At 38.6% G+C, this 23697-nt stretch overlaps 1 protein-coding gene and 1 long non-coding RNA gene across 2 annotated transcripts in view; one reads left to right on the forward strand and one right to left on the reverse strand.

Moving 5' to 3' along the window:
• The window catches only part of LOC127537670 (uncharacterized), a 122116-nt gene extending 103737 nt beyond the window's left edge, over positions 1 to 18379 (forward strand). Inside the window, exon 3 of the long non-coding RNA XR_007947459.1 lies at positions 18053 to 18379. This is a non-coding gene — a long non-coding RNA (uncharacterized LOC127537670). The remainder of the gene's footprint in view (positions 1 to 18052) is intronic.
• A 2714-nt stretch (positions 18380 to 21093) lies between these two features.
• sox11b (SRY-box transcription factor 11b) lies at positions 21094 to 23429 on the reverse strand. The gene has a single exon (XM_022221329.2). The coding sequence runs from the start codon at positions 23274 to 23276 to the stop codon at positions 22071 to 22073; it is 1206 nt and encodes a 401-aa protein (XP_022077021.1). The 5' UTR covers positions 23277 to 23429; the 3' UTR covers positions 21094 to 22070.
• Between the last annotated feature and the right edge of the window lie 268 nt (positions 23430 to 23697).

The following is a 23697-nucleotide window of genomic DNA, read 5'->3' on the forward strand; positions in this document are numbered from 1 at the left end:
TAGAAAACTCTGAGTTTTCAGTTTCACAACAGCTGATTTGAGTTGGTTTAATTAACTCGGAGTAGTTTCACTCCCTGGCAGTGAATGCATCACACCACATCAACATTTACTAAATTTAAACACATCACGGTTGTAATGTTACTGCAAACAACAGTAAGTGAACGGATCACCATTTACACGTGTAGAAAATAGTAAGTGAATGCATCACTGTGGAAAAGTCATTGAAAGCAGCACAGTTGTAATGTCTCTGTATGCAACATTAAGTGAACGCGTCAATGAAATGTCAGTAAATGCGTCACAGCTGACAGTGAACTTATAGTAGCTGCTCCAAATCAAATCAAATTTTATTTATATAGCGCTTCTCATACTATTAAAATGCAACACAAAGTGCTTTACAACATTTAAAAACATTAAAAGCAGAAGAGTCCATGCCTCCCACCCTCCATACATACATCTACACCAGCTCCACAAGATCTTCTGTTGTCAGGTAAAAGAACTTGTGTCTGTCTCTGTTACATCCCCATTCCAAGCAGCATTTTCTGTCTCTGTATGTAAGCAATCAAATTGAACATACATAATAGTTATAAATCACTACTTTATGCACACAGATTAATGACTTCAGCACATGTTAGGTTTCCCTTGATGCCAGCGGAGATACTTAATGAAATAAACACAAAAAATTGATAAAATTCCATCCAGATGGACCATATATTGACTAAGCAATAAAAGAAATGATGATGATAATAATAATAATAATAGCAATTAACAAGTAAAAACAATACTTCTCTTCAGGCATCTTTTAATTCCCTTCTCAGATCTCAGAAACACAAACGTTCCCAATTAGAGGGTGCACTAATAACATAAGAAAGGAGAGAACTTTTCCCACTCGATCTCCTTAATAGAGCCATTTATTGCTGAATGAAATCATGTTTGTGTGTAAGTGTGCTGGTTCCTCAAAATGTGTTGATTGTGTGGACAACAGCGCCATCTACTGACTGAGGGGGGCTTTAACACCCAATGTAATAATTTTGACATTCACCCTTTTATAAATATTAACATTACTCCTATTGTATTATAGCAATATTAATAACAACACTACATTTGTATGTTTATCTTGCATTAAAATTATACAGAAGCAGCATATTAAGAGTTCCTCCTTATTCATGCAATGATCCAGTCAGCAGCTGAACTTTCACCTCACATATGTTGATTTGTTCACTTGCATATCGTTGGATCTCTATGTCTGTAAGTAACTTAACTGAAGAAAAATCTCTATAATTAACAGAGTACAGTTCATTTACAGACTGATAACAGTTGAGGTGCAGACCTAACTACTGATCAACTCCTGTTAAAGATCATTCAGTTCAACCTATATCATGATTGACTTCTTTCTCCTTTTCTTCCACAGCGCAGTTATTTTAAATTCATTCAGCTGCTGCCTTAAAAATGAGAGTTAACTGCACTTCGGTTGATTTGTTAGTACAAAATCATTTTATGAACGTGTGAAACTGGCTGCGATAAATCAACTGAAAAGCAACTTCAACAAACGACTGGTCACATAGTTGCTTCGGACACACTCGTTCTTTTACATTTTGAAGTTTAAGGACTTCTTCATTTAATATTGAGAACTTTCAGCATAAACTATTGAAGAATGTTTTCATTACAAAGACATCTGTGTTGCTGCTCCTGGTTACAGAGAAATAAACAATACTGTTTGTAAGTGCAGGGACTGTTTCTGTTATTAGTAAAACAAAACCTCCGTAAGTTAACTGAACTTGTATTAAAGATGAACTGAAAGTTTCCACCTTGTCTGTTTTTTTAGCTCTCGTGTCGTCCTGCAGGTCAAAATTGACCCAGTTTAAAGTTTGAAAATGTGGGGGGAAAATATATATATATATATTCACAGTGAAACTTCTGATGTCCACATTTTCAACATTTTTCGGAAATCTTTGAACATTTTTTGGTGGAAAAAAGAAATGTTAAAAATTTATCTTCAGAACATTCACAAAAAAAGAAAAAAGTGGAAATATTAGAAATTTACTGATTATATATATGTACTAACTTTAGATATTTTTACTTTTTTTGGAATATTTTTACAATTTTTTTTGAAAAAATTTCCAAGAACGTCTTTGCCAAATTTGGAGGATTTTTTTAAAATAAAAATTTTAAGAGAATTTTTTTTAAGGAATTATTGGAATATTCTTCCTGAAGATTTTGCCAATTTTCAGAAATTTGGGATTTTTTTTTCTGAATTTTTGGATTATTTTCAAACAATATTTTTTGGTGTCCGTAAATGAAGACAACAGGAGGGTTAAACTACAATAAAGAAGAGGCTTTGGGGAGTTTTCACTCAGCAGTGCATCCTGGGAAGTCTGTCTAACTGCTGGTTTTGTTTACTATGAACTTGATTTAATAAGTTGAGTGAAGTTTTTGCTGTTCATTAAACACATCTTTAAAAGTCACACTGCCTGAAAATAAAGTAACTCATATTTTGAAAGTTCTAAAGTGAAGCTAAAAGGAGAAATCTTGAATCCAGTTCACTAGAAATTAGCAAAATTCATACACACGTGGACAAAATTGTTGGTACCCCTCAGTTAAAGAAGGAAAAACCCACAATTCTCACTGAAATCACTTGAAACTCACAAAAGTAACAATAAATAAAAAATTATTGAAAATTAAATAATCAAAATCAGCCATCACTTTTGAATTGTTGATTAACATAATTATTTAAAAAAAAAAAAAACTAATGAAACAGGCCTGGACAAAAATGATGGTACCCATAACTTAATATTTTGTTGCACAACCTTTTGAGGCAATCACTGCAATTAAACGATTTCTGTATTTGTCAATGAGCGTTCTGCAGCTGTCAACAGGTATTTTGGCCCACTCCTCATGAGCAAACAGCTCCAGTTGTCTCAGGTTTGATGGGTGTCTTCTCCAAATGGCATGTTTCAGCTCCTTCCACATATGTTCAATGGGATTCAGATCTGGGCTCATAGAAGGCCACTTTAGAATAGTCCAACGCTTTTCTCTCAGCCATTCTTGGGTGTTTTTGGCTGTGTGTTTTGGATCGTTGTCCTGTTGGAAGACCCATGACCTGCGACTGAGACCAAGCTTTCTGACACTAGGCAGCACATTTCTCTCCAGAATGCCTTGATAGTCTTCAGATTTCATCGTACCTTGCACACTTTCAAGACACCCTGTGCCAGATGCAGCAAAGCAGCCCCAAAACATTACTGAGCCTCCTCCATGTTTCACCGTAGGGACAGTGTTCTTTTCTTCATATGCTTGGTTTTTGAGTCTATGAACATAGAGTTGATGTGCCTTACCAAAAAGCTCCAGTTTGGTCTCATCTGTCCAAAGGACATTCTCCCAGAAGCTTTGTGGCTTGTCAACATGCATTTTTGCAAATTCCAGTCTGGCTTTTTTATGAGTTTTTTTCAGCAGTGGTGTCCTCCTTGGTCGTCTCCCATGAAGTCCACTTTGGCTCAAACAACGACGAATGGTGCGATCTGACACTGATGTACCTTGGCCTTGGAGTTCACCTTTAATTTCTTTGGAGGTTGCTCTGGGCTCTTTGGATACAATTCGAACGATCCGTCTCTTCAATTTGTCATCAATTTTCCTCTTGCGGCCACGTCCAGGGAGGTTGGCTACTGTCCTGTGGGTCTTGAACTTCTGAATAATATGAGCCACTGTTGTCACAGGAACTTCAAGCTGTTTAGAGATGGTCTTATAGCCTTTACCTTTAAGATGTTTGTCTATAATTTTTTTTCAGATGTCCTGGGACAATTCTCTCCTTCGCTTTCTGTTGTCCATGTTCAGTGTGGTACACACCTTTTCACCAAACAGCAGGGTGACTACTTGTCTCCCTTTAAATAGGCAGACTGACTGATTATGAGTTTGGAAACACCTGTGATGTCAATTAAATGACACACCTGAGTTAATCATGTCACTCTGGTCAAATAGTTTTCAATCTTTTATAGAGGTACCATCATTTTTGTCCAGGCCTGTTTGATTAGTTTGTTTTTTTAAATAATTATGTTAATCAACAATTCAAAAGTAATGGCTGTTTTTGATTATTTAATTTTCAATAAATTTTTATTTATTGTTACTTTTGTGAGTTTCAAGTGATTTCAGTGAGAATTGTGGGTTTTTCCTTCTTTAACTGAGGGGTACCAACAATTTTGTCCACGTGTGTAGATTTAAATTAAGTAAACTAGACAAGATAAGAATTTAATAAACTTCTAGAAGTTAACTGTTCTATTTTACATGTACGTTTTTTATTCCGAACTGAATATAAATGTCTGTTTTGTCTGTTGATTCCAGTATTGCTTGATTAAATTAATTTCATATGACTCCTTCCTCTCTGATTTAGACAATTTGACATTAATATGTACCTTGTTGATTTGTTAAAACCACTGTAAAGGAATGAGAATGGAAAACATATTTTTTGTGTCAGCTGCAGTCAAAAATAAAAACAGAAGCAAAATAAAACTTAAAAAAAAATCATGTGAAAGCCACTCAGTCTCAGATGTGCAATTTCAAATGTTGGTACAAATCTACAAAGAAAGAAAGCAAGCAAGAAAGAAAGAAAGAAAGAAAGTTATTTATTCATTCATATAATTAAACCTATTTTACACATTCACTCATTAGGTGGCTGGTTGTGGTGACACACAGCTGAAACACTAGTGAAACTCATTTGTTTCCATAATTTTCTCTATTTAATGATTAAATGTCATTTTTTTCTTCAGCTGCTTTGTCGTCCATCAGCCAAAAAAGTGAAGAGGATTCTGTAAGGCATTGTGGGAAATGTAGGAGGTCAAATGGTAAAGCATGAAACTGGAGCATCGACAGGACTTTCAGATGTTCACTTTAGTGAAATGATCAAATGTGTGTCAAAATATGCATTGCAAGTGAACGCATCGTCATCCAAATGAGCTTCACTGCACATCACCTCGACCTTTACTAAATTTAAACACATCACAGTTGTAAAGTCACTGCATGCAACAGTAAGTGAACACATCACCATTTGCACGTCTGTGTAGAAAATAGTAAGTGAATGCATCACTGTGGAAAAGTCATTGAAAGCAACACAGTTGTAATGTCTGTGCATATAACATTAAGTGAACACATTAATGAAATGTCAGTAAATGCATCACAGCTGACAGTGAACTTATGTAAACCCTGTGAGCTGCAGCATTTGACGCTCTTAGAACTAAGAATAAAAGCTCGCTGCTGTTTTGATGAGATGTTTCAGATAAAATGACATCTAAAATTAGCACGAACGTCACTGCCCTCCTGACCTGCCGGGCCTCTGCAGATAAGAGCCTTTAAGGTACAGTGAAAATATGCAAATAGCAGCAGGAAGCAGATAAGAGGGTGGAATCAGGATGGATTAAAAAGCATCACAGCTGCTGGACTCCATCATTATCAGGAGGTCAGAGATCACATCTGAGGCTGCGTTTTTATGGTCTGGACTGCAGGTTTCATTCAGTCTGAAGCCAAATCAACGAGGACTGAAGCTGCTTTCTGTTAAGGAGCTGAACTGAAGATGCCTTAAAATGCAGCCAAAGCAAACTTAAATATTCTGGCTTCAGAATAACAGTGACAAAGCTAACATATTAAGCAGGCTTTCACCATGTTAGATTGGAGTTTTAGCATGCTAACATTAGCTAATTAGTAGTAAACGCAGCTGCTGCTGACTAGACATCAGTTCTACACATTCTGGTGAAAACCAAAGTGTTGGACAACATGTTGACCTGATGGTGGCGCTAAATATCCTGATGGGTTTGTTTTAGCCTGAAGTGGAGACTGTCATGAGTTACACTGTTAGCATTGCTAAAAACGAAACAACACAAAACCAGATGTGTAAAGAGTGAAACAAACATTGTTTATCTGCTAATGTCAGCTTCCGATATTAGCATATGCAGCGAATTAGCCACCTACCTGCAGTGTCAACGAAGCACGCATTGAGAGTGATTTTTAGTTCCTTTTGAGTCATATTTAGCTTTTTTGTTCTCTTTAGAGTTGTTTTTAGTTTTTTGGAGTCATTTTTACTTTCTTTTAAGCTGGTTTTTGTTTCTTTAGAATCTTTTTTGGTTTCTTTGGAGTCATTTCAATGTCGTTTTGTGTTTTTAGCTTTTTTTAGTATTTTTTTTGTGTCTTTTGAATCTTAACTTCTTTAGTCATTTTGTGTATCTTTCTTCTTTTCTTTCTTTGAAGTCATTTTCGCTTCTCTGTTTTTAGCTTCTTTCAAATTGTTTTTTGACTTTTTGTAAAGAATTTTTGTTTCTGCAGTTGGTTTCAGTTTGTACGAACTTTATTTTAGGTTTTCTGTTAGTCTTTTTCTGGTAAATTTTATTTGCTTTGTGGCTGTTTTTAGTGATTTTCTGGTCATTGTGTTTTTATGTTTCTGATTGTGTCTTTTTGTGGTGTTTTTGCATCCCTGTGTTCATTATTTTTCTTTCCTGCGGGCATTTTGCATCTCTTCAGTCATTTGAATGGCTTTCCAACAGACACTGTTGTTTCACTGTGTGTAAAGGTTGTGGTTTGGACCCCGCAGACTGCTTCAGTGATCAATGATCCTAATAAGCCAATTCTGTCACTCCGACTCTGCTGGGGGTTACAGGAAATACTCCCACAATCCTCCCTGTCCTCTCATTTACTGCCCAGTTTCTCCTCCTCTGGCGGCTCCCCGCTGTCCGGCTTTGTGCTGATAATCTGATTCTCGGCACTGTTCATTTCCATATTTTGAAAAGCAGTTTCCTGTTTTACAGCCGAGGCGGGAAAACAGCTGCAGAGAGGAGTTAAAGTAGTGAGATAGTAGTAGTTACATGAAAGGTTCAAAGTTGTGTTTGTGTAAACAGGGAAGCCTTTACAGAAACAGGAACTGTAACGTTGCAGAATATCAAAAATGTACAGACAGCTGTTACTGGATCACTGCAACACTGATGGACACTTAAAAACACGAAGGATTACCAAGCAGCTTCTGAGCTGTCTATAGTGGATTTATTGATGCTTTACTTCCTCATATCCTAATAAGGATGACTTTTTGGACCCTTCTGTTGGCAGAAAGACACATTTTTGACATTATTTTTACCCCCTGACCTCGGCACGACCTCGTCTTTTCATTACCCAGAATGCCACGGTGTTGGTCTCAATTATCCCGAGCAGAATCCACAGATTTATCAGGCTGGAGAGGATCCAGGCGAGTGCTAACGCTGCCTTTGATCTGATGCCAAACATCTGATCAGAGAGCAGCAGAGACGGAAAACCGGGCCGATCGGTTCAGCATTTCCTCTGATACGAGTCTGATTACTGTGAGAGCAGTCGACTCTTTCTGCTGCTTCACCCCGGACGGAAAAAACTGATAGAAATAAAGAGAAAGCTCAAGAAGAAACCACATCCAGCTTTGTGGCATACAGACTAGAAAACTCTGTTAATGGGGAGTTTCATGTTTTCTTCAACAATAAACTCAAACTGTCTGTACATTTGAGCTGAACTGTGCAGGCTGAGGACAGATATGGGACTCAGATTGTCACATGAAATTATATGAAACTTCATAGATGTCATCTGTCCAAAGCAGTTGCTGTTTGATCTCCATTTGACCACATTCAAATTTCCCTAAGAGAAGATTCAGATTAATCATCCTTCTATTAGTTAAACCCACTCTGTCCTGTAGAAACTGTACCTCAGCCCACTGCAGGCCTAACAGTATCAGACAGACAACCATGCCAGTTTAGAATCACCAGCTAACCCGACATGCAGACATCTGGACTGTGCGTGGAGTTATATTAATGATAAAATATAAAAATGAAAACACAAAGAAAGAATACATTTGGTTAATAAAGAAATATGATGGAATAAGGACACAGTGGGCTGCTGATATCGTTCAGTCACACACTAAAAGGATTAAAAACACCAGAACAAGCAGCCTGCAGCCTCCCAGCAGGAAACACACACACACACACACACACACACACACACACACACACACACACACACACACACACACACACACACACACACACACACACACACACACACACTAGTTTGTCTTTGTGAGGACTGTGGTCACACAGTGCATGACTCATAAATTAAACTAAACTCAAATCTGGTTCTAATCTGAAGCCCAGAACCAAGCCAAATGCTCAAAGTCTGCCCCTTCATTAATATAACTTAAACCAAACCCCACTCCGACTCTAATCTAACCAACACTTAAAACAAGCTTCTGTGTCCCCAAAAGGAAGTGAAGTCCTCGCGACAGTGTGAACTTAGAGTGTTCAGTCACAGCATTGAAGCTACTGAGAGGTGAAATGAATAATACTGATGATTTTGTTACGATACAAAGTTCTACAGCGAAAACTTTGAGTCCTGCATTCTTGTGGATGTTACTTTGACACATTGCACCCTCTTAAGCTCTGCTGCAGACTAGGGATTGAGTAGGAATAAGCACTAGGGATCAACCAATACGGGTTTTTCCACGGCTGCTACAGATGCTGATGATTGGTGATCAAGAAAGCCATATTTGGAACCAACATAGATTTCATGTTTTAGCGTGTGATAACAGAGAACCTGACATTCATAACTTGGCTTCTACATTAATTAGAATGACAATAACTGAATATGCCAAATGGATAGGATTAAATTAAGATGCTCTCATCTTTTTCTGTCTTTTTATTGATCAGTTTGTCTCCTGCAGTTCTTCTGTGTTTTCTTAATATTTTACATTTTTATCACTTTTATTGTCTATTAATGTCCAGATCTTAAAAAATTATTATTGTTTTCCGACTCTTTTTCAGGGTAATTTGCATTCTAATTTAGCCGCTAGCCCTCCACAAATAGCTGCAGTGACTATGAAAGAAGCTAATTTCCTGGTTTGTGACAACGGTTTGTTTTTCTTGTTCAGTTTTTGCTTGAGAGACATTTTAAAGACCATCGAGCAGTGGTGTCAAACATGCGGCTAGTGGGAATAAAAAGGACCCATTGGACGACTTTGTAAAGTGTAAAAATTACACAGAAGACATTAACTGCAAATTTTAAATTTGTAAAACAGTAAATTTAAAATCATTTCTAGACCATGACAAGTTGTTTTGATCATAAAGTAAAATATGCTATTGCTCATTGTTCTTTTGTCGTTTTGTGTCTTGTTTTTGTCATATTTTGTCATTTTTTGTTTTGCTTTATTAGTTGTTTTGTTTCTTGTTTTTGTCGTTTTGTGTTTCCTGTTTGTCTTACTCGTGTTGTTTGTCTGTTTTTTTGTCGTTTTGTTTCTAGCTTTTGTCAGTTTTTGTGTCATGTTGTGGTTTTTTTTTGTAATTTGTGTAATATGTTGTTACTTTGTGTCTCGTTTTTGTTGTTTTTTGGAGGGGTTTTTTTTTGACTGGCTTTTGTCATTTTGATCATAAAGTTATACACTCTGTGGTCTTTAAGTTGTAACATGTAAATGATAAACTGAGGCACAATGTTTTTGAAATTAAATTTATTTTTCTAATGAAATTTTAGGTTAATTGGAATATTTTGTAAAAAGATCGTTTGTTAAAAGTGAACATTTTCAAAATGTACTTTTTTTGCACAAAAACAAAGGAAAAACTTGGAATTGTGGTTATTTATAAATCATTATGCTGTGATTTTACTGGTCTCACCCAGCTGAGATCAAATTGGGCTGAATGTGGAACCCGAACTAAAATGAGTTTGACACTCCTGCCTCAGAGTGATATGGACAGTCAATTAAATGCAGTACCTCACACCTGAAGTACCGCATTTAATTGATTGATAATCTGTCAATAAAAGCAACAATACCAATAATCAGAAATTGCAAAATATTGGCCAAGCCAATAATCAGTGTCTCTCTTCTTGGAACACTCATGGCGACTACACCAGAGTTACCTCCCCCAGCAGCACAACACTACGCCACAGAAACTGCTCAGGAACAGCTCGAGGAACCCAACAAAGACGACGAGTTCCAAGTGTTGATCTGACCTCCAAATCTGGCAGCATGAGGAGCGACCTCCAACATATTAATCAGGTGTTTGATCGCTGTATGTCCCCAACAACAATAGTAATGCATGAACACAAACACTCTCAGCAGGCGTTCAACTCTCCATCTGCTGTCTGAGCAAGTTAATGAGCAACAACACAAACTCCTCCACTCCTTCTCCTTCATACTGCTGGTTCACTGTACATAGCACACATGTAGTAGTACAATGTACAATAGAAAATAAAATGTATGTATTTGGTGACCAGTATTTACCGGGCTTTGCAAAAGTTCTGTTACACTTGCAAAATGCAAGCAAAATGAACACAAATATTTTTTGTGCAATAATTTGTTTTTTATCTTCCAAATATTTCAATATATGTGTTCATGATAATATTAATCAGAAATGTGGCAACCCAAAAGTTTTATCTTATTGCACCAAAAAATCTTTATGTTCATTTTCGTGAATGTCTCAACAAGTGTAACAGAACTTTTGCAAAGCCCGGTAATTTGAGGAAGGTATTTTTTTCTAATCGCACACATAAGGTTACCACATTATAGTGGATTTTAATGATCATTTTCTGAAGATTTAAGATCCAAAAACAATATGATGTGTCAGTTTTGTGCTGCAGCGGATGTGGAACAAAATGAAGATGACCAGGATTCAGGTCAGAATCAGGTTTAAGTTCACTAAAGATCTGCTAAATTAGATTTATATGTAAATTTAAAAACTCATGTTACACTTAATGTGATCTGAAATGAACTGTAGATTCTTGCAATCTGAACCTAAATTACTAATTACTATGGTAGTTAGAAACTTTTTACTTCTTCTTTTTTTTTTTACATAAGACGTATTATAAAATGCATAATAAAACACATCTAATATCAGCCCTTTTCTGCAGTATTGTGCCTGATTATTTGCATTGTTGCATTATAGTTTACAGGTAATTTCATTGTATTTACACACGTAAATATCTTTCGACAAACATTTCAAATCCCAAAAAATGCACATGATGTCATGTAAAAAAATAAATAAATAAAGTATTTTTATGGAGTTTATTTCTTAATTTTTTTTACTGTGTATAATATTATTTTTCTTATAAATGTACACCTTACAATTAAACATATTACCAGGTGTGTAATTGCAGTCAAGCTGTGCTGCAGAAAGTTTCAGTGTTATTTTTCCAGCTGAAGCTGACACATTTTTAAGTTGAAACACGAAGACTTTGCCTTGAAACTTTTTTAGCAGCTCGATCAATCAGTCGACCCAGAAGCATTAACGCTGACACCGAGCCAGACTCGAGATTTCACACAGACATTTTGGCTAAATGTAGAAGGACACACAAGGACTGACATAAAATAGAGCTGCTACAAAAACTGATTCAGTATCATGACATTGCCACTGATGCAGGATTTAACTGCACTGGATGTTTGAAGTGAAACTCAACAGTAACTAGATTTGCTTTAACGACAAATAATGCTCAGATTCTGACTCTTTTCTCTTTACTAAACTTGGATGAAGTTCAGTGATCAATAAAACCTGGTGATGGAGTTAATCTTGTAAATATCCTCCCTTTTCTTGAAAGTTTAATCAGCCCTGTGGCGGTTTTCTGCCTAGTTGTGCTTCACTCTGATGAACTAGGAGGACTGGTTCACACACAGAAATCAGACGAGGTCAGACAGGGCCAAGCGCCGGCTTCCTGTACCCCCCTCCATGACCTCAGGTTGAGGGTGTGTGTCTGTTTACATCTTTTTCTGTCTCTGTGAGGACCAATGTGAATGTTAGACCATTTAGTCTGGTCCTCGCTGTAAGACAGACCTTATAAGGGACCTGATTTCAGAGTTCGGGGAGCTCGGAATGAGAGTGAAGGTCCTCACAATGATAGAAAATCCATGGTGTCACATAGAATATAACATTCAATAACATTTTCACAATCACACTCAGTGAGGAGTAACTGCAAACACACATATTGATGTTTTAACATTTATATCTAGCGTTGAATTCAAAAACAGGCCAATAAGAGACGTAAAGTGATGACTAAAAACAGACACAAAATGGCCAAAAAGAGACCCAAAATGACAACAAAGGTATACAAAACTGCCAATAGGAGACACAAAAACACAAGGAGACTTATGTTTAACACAAACACACAACAACCAAAATGACACACAAAACAAATACAGAGACCCGCAAATATCTCAAACCCCACCCTCCCCACACACAACCCCACAAAATATCTACAAAGAGAAACAAAATGTACACAACATTTTAAAAAAAGACACAGAACGGCCAAGACGAGACCTACAATGACCAAACTGGGACACTAAATAATCACAGATATACAAAAAAAAATACCTAGAAAGGCAAACAAAGGCATAACTGACAAAAGAAACACAAAATCGCCCTCAAAGAGAGAGAAAATGTTAAAAAGAGACACAAAACAATCACAGAGTTAACAACTAAAGAAAAATGACCACAGTGATTTAAGACAATCACAAATTGACACAAATATTCACAAGACACAAAATGACGTACAAAACAACCACAATGAGACACACACATTACCACAAAAAACACATTAAACATCTACGAGGAACAAAATGACTACAGATACACACAACATCTACTATAAAGACACAAAACTGTCACAAACACACAACTGTCAAAAGAACAAAACCCTCCACAAAGAGACAGATAATGATCAAAAAGAAACACAAAACAATGACAGAGATACACTATATTGCCAAAAGTATTTGCTCACCTGCCTTGACTCACATATGAATGTAAGTGACATCCCATTCCTAATCCATAGGGTTCAATATGACGTCGGTCCACCCTTTGCAGTTACAACAGCTTCAACTCTTCTGGGAAGGCTGTCCACAAGGTTTAGGAGTGTGTTTATGAGAATTTTTGACTATTCTTCCAGAAGTGCATTTGTGAGGTCACACACAAACTTGGACCAGAAGGCTCAACAGACCAAAATGGTCACAAAGAGAAACAAATGGATCACAAATGGACATAAAACAACCACAAAGAGACACAACATGACCACAGTCCATTAGGACTTCTAGCTACTATCTGATCACAGTCCCATTATCACCAAAAGCCACCTTTCTGTCTGGGAACCTTAGTAAATGAGAAAAGATCAGGTTTAAATGAAGTTTAAAATCCACAACGATGAGTTAAATGACCACAGGGATTATTGACTCCAGTTCTGCTGTCATGTTAATCCTCTCTTTCTTGAAATCTTATTGTTTCTAAAAATTATTTCTACAAAGAAGACACAGTATCCCTCTCCTGTTAATCTTCCATAAAACCTACAATATCCTGTTTGTGTTGCACATTTAGCAGCTAATCAGGAGCATTTCTGCAAACAAATAAACTTTACCAAGGTGAGGTGATGATGCTCGATGGTATCTGATGCCGGTGATATTTCTGATGCGGTCTCTGCTCTATGATCTCACTGCTACCAAACACTGAGTCTTTGTGTCCTGCTGAAGGTAAAATGAGCTTCTCTGTCATCGAGGCCTTAAAGAGGCTTTTAAACTGATCCAGAGACGACAGCCTGCTCATATTGACCCGTCAGTCACACAGTGTGGTTTCACTGCGGCTGGTGATAATATTATGACCTTTAACCCCTAACTCGTCATTCTGAAACTCTGAGCTGCATCAAAAACCTGACAGGTTCATGTACATTGCTGAAAACATCCCTCTCTCAGCAGGATTTCTGTCTCTTATTTATTTTTTTTGTCTCATTTTGTGTGTTCAACAATCCAAAATCTAAGCATATTCTCTTTACTTTCACATTGGTCAAGGAAAAGCATTAAATATTCATTTTTAAGAAGCTAGAAACAGCAAATATTTGACATTTTTGCTTAAACCATATCTAAATTGATTATTTAGTTAGTAAAATACATGAATTAACAAACGAATTGTTGTTGTTCATGCCTTATTTAAGCTTTATTTAAATTCTGTTTTTATTATATTACAGCACACACTTAGTTTTTAGTCAACTAATAGCTCATTGCTAACAGTTGCTAAAACCATGTTTTTGTATTTTCTATGCCTGTACTTGTTCAAGAAATAAATACAAGAAGTAACATTCTCTTTTGATAGCTAGGCTAGCAGTTTCCGAAGCTAGGCTAGCATGTCTTTTTTATATATTTGGCACAACATACACAGTTAGCTAATCGTGTGTAACCTTATTGTGACTGCTAGCTGTTTAGCTACCAAAACATCACCTAGCCCTTATGAGTTTGCATAGTATGGCCACCATAACATTGATATAAAATGAAACTAATAAAGCTAGCTATTTGTTATTTGTGTTTTGAAACAGCATTCAGTTTTTGTGTGCTAAGCTAATCAAACTTGATTGGCTTATACTTCCACCTGTTAGCTAAACTAACGTAACATCAGTGGCACACATGATAGTATGTTGGATATGTTAACTGTTTTGCTATGATATGTTAACTAGCTGTACACTACAACCATAACACTGATTATGCTAGTTTTGTGAGGCTACACTAGCTAACAGTTTCAGCCTACTTTCAGTAGGCCTATTTGTTTTAAACTAAACATGTCTTGTTATTTAAGAACAGAAATATATGCGGGGCGGCTGTGGCTCAGGTGGTAGAGCGGGTCGTCCAATGATCGAATGGTTGGCGGTTCGATTCCCGCTCTCGCCTAGTCATGTGCTGCATGCCGAAGTTTCCTTGGGCAAGATTCTGAACCCCGAATTGCCTACCAGTGACTGTTCCACTGGTGTGTGAATGTATACTGACTGATGTTGCAGGTTGATTAGCAACCTGCACATTAGTGTGTGAATGTGTGAATGTGTGTGTGTCTGGGTGAATGGGAGCAATTGTTGTAAAAGCGCTTTGAGTACTCTGATGAGTAGAAAAGCGCTATATAAGAGCAAGTCCATTTACCATTTACCATGCTAGCTGTTAGCTAGCTAGCATCAGCAAACACTAACATCAAAAATGCCTATTGTTTGTAGCTACCTTAACATTAGTTAGCAAAAAATGAGAGTTTCATGTTTAATACATTAAAAGCTAGTAGTCATCATAACACCAACAGGCTTTTCAAGTGAAATAGGATATTGCTAGTTGTTGTAAATTAAGGTAATTCTGTGATGTTTAAATGTATATTTGTACTTTTAAAAGCAATAGGCCAGCAGCTGATACCATTAAATACTAGCTGTTTGAAACTAACATCAGCTACCAACAAAGATAATAATGGTGCAGCCACAAAATATGAATGCAGTATTTAGGTATAACATTTATTAACTATATGTAGTTAGTTTGCTCAGTATATTTAATTTGTTGTGTAAATGTTCCTAAATCAGTCCTGCTTTCATTTACAGAGTTAAAGACGTGGTGTCTTCTGTAGGTTACATCTACTAGAGCATTCCCACAATGTGTGAACTCAGTCTGCTGAATAAAGCTGTTTCCCTTGACTCAATCTGATATGGTCTCTGAATATGTAGGTCAAGTGTTCTCAAATGTGTGTTAAACCATTAGTGAAAGACAGAAACAGGGAGCTGTAGGCAGAAAACAGCTTGTGAAGAGAACTGTGGGAGACAGCTTACACCATCACATTTTCACTTGGAGCAGTTATAATTTATATTTTATAATAAGAACTCATAAAGAAACAAAATGAAAGTTTAATTTTCAGGAGTCTCTGGTCATGAAGAATTATCAGCTGAGTCTGCAGCTCCACTTGGCTTACATAGCTTTATGGCGTGTTTAAGCTTGTTTTTGTTGGGGCTTTTTCTGCCCAGCTGCAACTTTTCCATCCTGGTTCACTCTTACCATATAAGAATAAGTGCATATGCACAGGCCGACAACAAAACACAACATAAGCAGCTGCAAAGAGACTTCAAATGGCCACAAATTGATGCAACACAACCATAGAGATGAAAAGCAAAAACCTGCTAACAGGAAACATACCACAGAGAGACACAGAAGGGCCAGTTTGATGCCAAACAACCACAAATGGACAAAACCCCCAAAAAGTTGCAAAACAACTACAAGGAGACACAAAGAAAAGACTAAACAAGCACAGACACAGTAGCAGCAAAGATACAAAAAGTAAACATAAAGAAACAAAAAAATGCACAAACTACAAAGACACTAAACAATTATTTTAAAAAAAGAAAACAGGGAGACGTACAAAATTGCCTCAAAAAGACCCAAAGTGACCACAACGGGACAAAAAAAAACTACAAAGAGACACAATATGACCCTAAATGACAACTAACCAACCACAAAGAGACACAAAAACTACAAAGAGAAACAGGAAAACAAACAGTGGCGACAAAAAGACACAAAATGACCTTAAAGAGACAAATGACAAAGATGCAAAACAGCTACAGAGACACTGAGTAACCACATGTTGCTAAAAAACAAAGATACAAAGCAACTGCAAGGACAGAAATACACACAAAGGGACCACAAAGAGACACACAACAACCAATACACACAAAACAACAACAAATAGACATAAAACAACTGCAAAAAGCAGCAGAAAGACACACAAGGTGACTGTGAAGACCAACATTCACCAAAGATACAAAATACCTAAAAGAGAGAGAAGGTGACCACAAAAAGACACAACCAACAGAGACACAAAATAGTCACAAATAGACATAAAACAACTAAAAAGAGCAGCAGAAAGACACACAAGGTGACCATAAAGAGACAAAAAAGATAAAACAACTACAAAGAGACTCAAGGTGACCCAAAAAGACACAAAACAACCACAAAGAGATACAAAAATACTACAAAGAGACAAAATATGACCTCAAGGAGAGGCAAAACAACTCCAAAGTAAAACAGGGAAACACAGAACGTGACCATAAAGAGACACAAAACTACACATAAAACAACTACAGAGACAGAGTGTAACCAAAACAAGACTCAAAACAACCACAAAGAGAAAGACAGATGCAGTGGCCACAAGAAGATACACACGTGGACAAAATTGTTGGTACCCCTCAGTTAAAGAAGGAAAAACCCACAATTCTCACTGAAATCACTTGAAACTCACAAAAGTAACAATAAATAAAAATTTATTGAAAATTAAATAATCAAAAACAGCCATTACTTTTGAATTGTTGATTAACATAATTATTTTAAAAAACAAACTAATGAAACAGGCCTGGACAAAAATGATGGTACCTCTATAAAAGATTGAAAACTATTTGACCAGAGTGACATGATTAACTCAGGTGTGTCATTTAATTGACATCACAGGTGTTTCCAAACTCATAATCAGTCAGTCTGCCTATTTAAAGGGAGACAAGTAGTCACCCTGCTGTTTGGTGAAAAGGTGTGTACCACACTGAACATGGACAACAGAAAGTGAAGGAGAGAATTGTCCCAGGACATCCGAAAAAAAATTATAGACAAACATCTTAAAGGTAAAGGCTATAAGACCATCTCTAAACAGCTTGAAGTTCCTGTGACAACAGTGGCTCATATTATTCAGAAGTTCAAGACCCACGGGACAGTAGCCAACCTCCCTGGACGTGGCCGCAAGAGGAAAATTGATGACAAATTGAAGAGACGGATTGTTCGAATTGTATCCAAAGAGCCCAGAGCAACCTCCAAAGAAATTAAAGGTGAACTCCAAGGCCAAGGTACATCAGTGTCAGATCACACCATTCGTCGTTGTTTGAGCCAAAGTGGACTTCATGGGAGACGACCAAGGAGGACACCACTGCTGAAAAAAACTCATAAAAAAGCCAGACTGGAATTTGCAAAAATGCATGTTGACAAGCCACAAAGCTTCTGGGAGAATGTCCTTTGGACAGATGAGACCAAACTGGAGCTTTTTGGTAAGGCACATCAACTCTATGTTCATAGACTCAAAAACCAAGCATACGAAGAAAAGAACACTGTCCCTACGGTGAAACATGGAGGAGGCTCAGTAATGTTTTGGGGCTGCTTTGCTGCATCTGGCACAGGGTGTCTTGAAAGTGTGCAAGGTACGATGAAATCTGAAGACTATCAAGGCATTCTGGAGAGAAATGTGCTGCCTAGTGTCAGAAAGCTTGGTCTCAGTCGCAGGTCATGGGCCTTCCAACAGGACAACGATCCAAAACACACAGCCAAAAACACCCAAGAATGGCTGAGAGAAAAGCGTTGGACTATTCTAAAGTGGCCTTCTATGAGCCCAGATCTGAATCCCATTGAACATATGTGGAAGGAGCTGAAACATGCCATTTGGAGAAGACACCCATCAAACCTGAGACAACTGGAGCTGTTTGCTCATGAGGAGTGGGCCAAAATACCTGTTGACAGCTGCAGAACGCTCATTGACAAATACAGAAATCGTTTAATTGCAGTGATTGCCTCAAAAGGTTGTGCAACAAAATATTAAGTTATGGGTACCGTCATTTTGTCCAGCCCTATTTCATTAGTTTGTTTTTTTTAAATAATTATGTTAATCAACAATTCAAAAGTGATGGCTGATTTTGATTATCTGATTTTCAATAAATTTTTATTTATTGTTACTTTTGTGAGTTTCAAGTGATTTCAGTGAGAATTGTGGGTTTTTCCTTCTTTAACTGAGGGGTACCAACAATTTTGTCCACGTGTGTACAAGGTGACCATAAAGACATACAAAACAACTACAAAGAGATACATAACTACAAAGAGACAGAAGGTAATCACAAAAAGACACAAAACAACCAATAGAGACACAAAACAACTACAAAGAGACAGAGGGTGACCAAAGCAAGACTCAAAACAATCACAAAGAGAAAAAGACACACACAGTGGCCAAAAAGATGACCATAAAGACACAAAAAAAATACAAAGATACAAAACAACTACAGAGAGACACATAATACCTACAACGAGACAGATGGTGACCACAAAAAAGATACAAAACAACCACAAAGAGACACACAACAACCAACAAAGCTCTGCTGACGGCTGCTTTGTGCTGAATCTCTTCACATACTCCACTTAGCCTCCTGATAATCAGCAGCAGTTGTGAAAACAGACGAAGCCTGCAGTCTTCGACCCCCCCTGAACCATCAGACTTCCACCAAGGCTGCTGCTTTGCATCATGGGTGAACAGAGGCAGTCTGGAGTTCTGCAGCTCAGACGGAGAGTCCGTCGACTTCACCTGCAGACTGAATGTCCGCTGAAAAGTGAACCAAGGACTTTAACCCATCAATTCAAGGTACACATCACACTGCGAGTTTCATCTGCAGATGGAGTTTGAAGATGTTTAACCTGCATTTTAAGTGCTTCTGGCTTACTTTGATTCTTGTGTGGTGCAGTCTAAAGTTTCACAGTGAACCTGGAGTTTAGACTGAAATAAAAGGTTTAACATTTTCCATCAGGCATCTTCTTTTCTGTTTTCTCCGTGTTCTTAAGAATCTTCAGTTTTCATCCATCAGAACACAAAATCTGACTCTCATGTCTTCATAAAAACTGCAGTAGCTCCAGTTATCCCTTCTTTATTATGACATCCACTGGTGACAGTCAAAATGATGGCCTAAATTATATAAAGACTATGATCTTGAATATTAGGATTATTTATCTATTTTTTTCTACAGACTGTTTTCAGTTTATAAAGCTGGAGATGTGACATAAAAGTACATAATAAAAGGTGAAACTGAAAATTCAAGTGCCACATATGAAAATATAAGTACAAAATGAGCTATAATGTTAAAATTTTGACACAAAAAGTCCAAAACAAGGTGTAAAATTGTCAAAATTAATATGTAAAAAGACAAAAAAAGGACAAAACTAAACAATATAGGTTCAAATTCAAGTTTAAAAAAAAAATCAGTTGTTTTTCTGAAGCTACCAACCACTGAATCTTCTTAAATATCAGCTGTTTACCATCTTAAATCTGCCTTAATCCCACTTTACTGTGCTGGAAGTCTGAATGGTGTTACAGGCTGCAAACATCCACAGTAATCTGATTTATCAGACGTCTGGACGACTCGTCTGAATGTCTGTCAGATGTGTCAACGAGAAAGAAACTCATTAACTTAAAAGACGTTTTACTGTTTGTTCTGCTTTGTGTGAAGGGAAGGTATTGGTTTACCTTTGTTCTGGAACAGAGGAGCATTCAGTCCCACAGAATAAATATTTATACTGAGGTCTCAGAAGTTTTTAAAGTGGCCCAAATTTTATTGGCAAAAGCCTTGTGTGCTGTTATCTAATCTGCTGTGAACAAGTAAAGGAACAAAGTAAAAGTTGTGCATAATAAAAAACGATATTTAAGTCAAAACATAGACATAAAAAGTGAAAAGTTGATAATAAAAAATACTTTTGAGTGAAGAAGTTAAAGTTATTGCATAGAAATACTGAGCTTAAGGATTGAAATGACAAAATAAAATGTGTCTGAACTTTAATCAGACATGTAGTTGATTTAATACTTTGGGATTCTTTTTTCTTATTGACAGAACAACTAACTTTGAAATGAGAGCTTAGAAAAAACATTTAAGTCTGCATGTTTCACTTTATCTGTTGAAGATCTGGTGATGTGACTGAGAGCTCCCATACAGCTACTGAATTAACATTTTAGAGGAGACTGTCAGTTTAAAACAATAAAATATACATTTAAAAGCAACCAGTGAAATGCCTTAAACCAAGAAACTGTAGAAATGTGAAAACACAACAGAACTAGAATGAAAAAGTGCTTGCAAAATGTACAAATTTAAAACATGAAGGTCATGTGATGAGTGAAAGCTCTGGAAGAGAAATACTAAATTGATGAACCTCTGAGTTGACACTGCTTTGCAAACAGCTGTAAAAATGTAAAATGCGTTTCCATGACAGCTTTACCTGCTGATGAAGACGAAGTGAGATGTCTGAAAGCCCCAGAACAGCCACTCAATGGACCCTTGCCTCTGAAAACAGTCAGTGAAACATTTTACATCAAGAAAATATTACATCATGATATGACTCAAAGTTCCGGATCAGCTGATAAACAACCCTCTGCTTTTAAAAACTGACAGGGAGAATGTAAAATATCACATAAAACAGCCAATGAGAGCCCATTGTTTTTAATGAAAGCAGGAAGAAACATCCAATTAGCAGTGGTGTGTTAAAGCATCAATAATCAGACCAAGCAGCTGATCAGACTCAGTTCCAGCTGATTTATTCAGTGTCACATACAGACTTCATCATAAAGGACAAGTTCACACAGTTTCCCTTGTGCTACAAAAAAACTCGGGATGGCCCTTTATTTTTTTATTTTTTTTTTTTCCTCTTTTCTTTTATATTGCACAAAAAATAATGAGCAAAAACAAACATGTGCTGCTGATGAAGTGATACAAAAATAAGAAGCAACAGAAAATCCAGTTTATCTCCTGCCATCAGGAACTCACTCGCACCCAAATACACAAAGGCCTAAATTTTAACTATTTTACACAACATATACAATCCTGGATCTGACCAGTCCTCCCAACGTAACCAGTAAAGGTCTGTCTGTACATCCTTTAAAACAACTGCAAGGCATTAAAGCAAGGCAGGCTGGCTGGGATTTGAACCCTCACATGCTCAGTAACAAAGAATATTCGGAGTAACAGTGGAAGAAGAAGAACAAGTGCCTGACATTCCCTTTGACTGTACAAAAATATGCCTGAAAATAGTTTTATTTCTGGATATTTTAAAAAGATGAGGTATGTTTGGTTATGTAAATATCAAAAAATGTTTCCTGCCATACCTGTGCTCCACTTGGGTTTCCAAGGAGCTGGAAAACCCAAAACACATGAAATAAGAAAAGGTGTTTGAAACTCAGAAGAGTCACATAAAAGAGTCCTGCAGCAACACAAACCTCCTGATATTAGTGTTCATTGGTGGGTCTGGGTGGGAATGCATAGTCCGGGTCCCGGTTCAGACCCGAGCAACAGAAACTAAATCCATAAAACCCTGTTGGTGTGATTTCATTTCGAAGTACCGAGTCCAGACCAAACGCCCTCCGCCCCCCCCGAGCACTGAGCCCGGGCAGCAGCCACACCACCCCGGTCCCTGACTGGCTCTGGAGCTCCAGAACCTCCAGAACCGGCTCCGGGGCAGACGAGGCAGATGCAAAACGATAGATAACTCCTCCGTGGGATCAATAAGTGAACACCAAGTCTGAGAAGTTGGCCTCCAGCCAGTCCCCGGCGATCATCTCGCTCAGCTCCGGGGTGCAATAATCCGGGAAGTCGAAGTGGGACCCGAGGCTGCCCTCGCTGCTGCAAGAGTCCAGGTCTTTATCCACCAGGGACAGGCTCAGGTTCCCCGGGTTCGAGCTGGAGGACGAGTTCCACGGCTCGGAGGAGGGGTGGAAGCCGCCCAGGAAGCTCATGGTGAAGTCGGCCCCCTCCGTAGGGAGATCGTCCAGGTCTTCCCCGCAGCAGGAGGAGGAGGAGGTGGAGCCGGAACGGGACGAGGATGCTGGTGAGAGGGAGGCCGGGTAGGAGGAGGTGCTGGCGCCCTGCCGGGTGATGTTCTTGAAGCTGTAGAAGAGGCGGCCGGAGGACTCGTACACGCTGGTTCCCTCCGGTTCGGCGGCGGCGGAGCTCAGGCTGGGCGACACTTTGGCGAGGCTGTACCAGGACGGTACATCCTCCTCCTCTGCTTTAAACTCCTGCTCCTCCTCGGAGTCGTCTTCATCATCGTCTTCGTCCTCCTCCTCCTCCTCGTCGTCCGTAAACTCTCGTTTAACCGGCTTGCTGGTTTTAAAGCTGGTGGTCAGCACGTACCGGTACCGGGGGTCGGAGTGCTGGTGCTGCGGGAGGTGGCTGCCCGCTCTGCTGGGCCCGACCACCGGCTTACTTGGCTTCAACTTGGAGAATTTCTTGGCAGCAGCGGCAGCCGGGTTCTTATTAACCGGTCTGACGCTGCTTTTCTCGGGAGACTGAGCTGCCGGCTTCCCCGCCTGAAACGCACACCCGTCCGTCTTGGGTTTCTTCTTGGGCCGGTACTTGTAGTCCGGGTAGTCCGCCATGTGCTGGAGCCGGAGCCGCTCCGCCTCCCGGATAAACGGGATCTTTTCGGTGTCTTTTAACATTTTCCAGCGCTTTCCAAGACGCTTGGATATCTCCGCGTTGTGCATGTCCGGTGACTGCTCCATGATCTTCCTCCTCTCGATTTTAGACCAAACCATGAAGGCGTTCATGGGCCGTTTAATGTGACCGGTCGCTGTTTTACACCAGTCCGGCTTCAGCGGCACGGGGCTACACGCCGAGGCCGCCAGCAGTTCACTCTCCTCCGGGTCAGGCTCGCTGCGGGACACAATGTTAATGCCCGTCCCTCCATGCTCCGTGTGCTGAACCATGGTCCTAATTTATGCTTCAAACGAACCGCGGTGGGCTCCGACAGACACTGCGGCTGCTTCCCCTCACTGGTTCCGTATCTCTCCGGTCTCCTGCAGAGGAGCTCCGCTCAGCCTGACAACATCTCTCTCTGTTTGAACCACCAAACCGGCTTCTTATTAACCGGCTGATCATGCGCACAACGTTACCGCCCTCTACCAATCACCGCTGTCCTTGTTAAATCCTCTCCCGCCTCCACGCCGCTGTCAGCCAATCACAGCTTTAGAATTGTCACCGTTCCCGCCCACCGATGTCTGGCCGTTACTTCAATTCAATTTCAATTGTTATATCATTACAGTGAATGTAATCGATATTTATCGGGGTTTTATTGGCGTTTAGAGGCACTGAATCACAAGATCAATATTTACAAAGCCTCGGGATCAA

This window comes from Acanthochromis polyacanthus, chromosome 16 (genome assembly GCF_021347895.1).
Source record: "Acanthochromis polyacanthus isolate Apoly-LR-REF ecotype Palm Island chromosome 16, KAUST_Apoly_ChrSc, whole genome shotgun sequence".
Classification (NCBI taxonomy): Eukaryota; Metazoa; Chordata; class Actinopteri; family Pomacentridae; genus Acanthochromis; species Acanthochromis polyacanthus.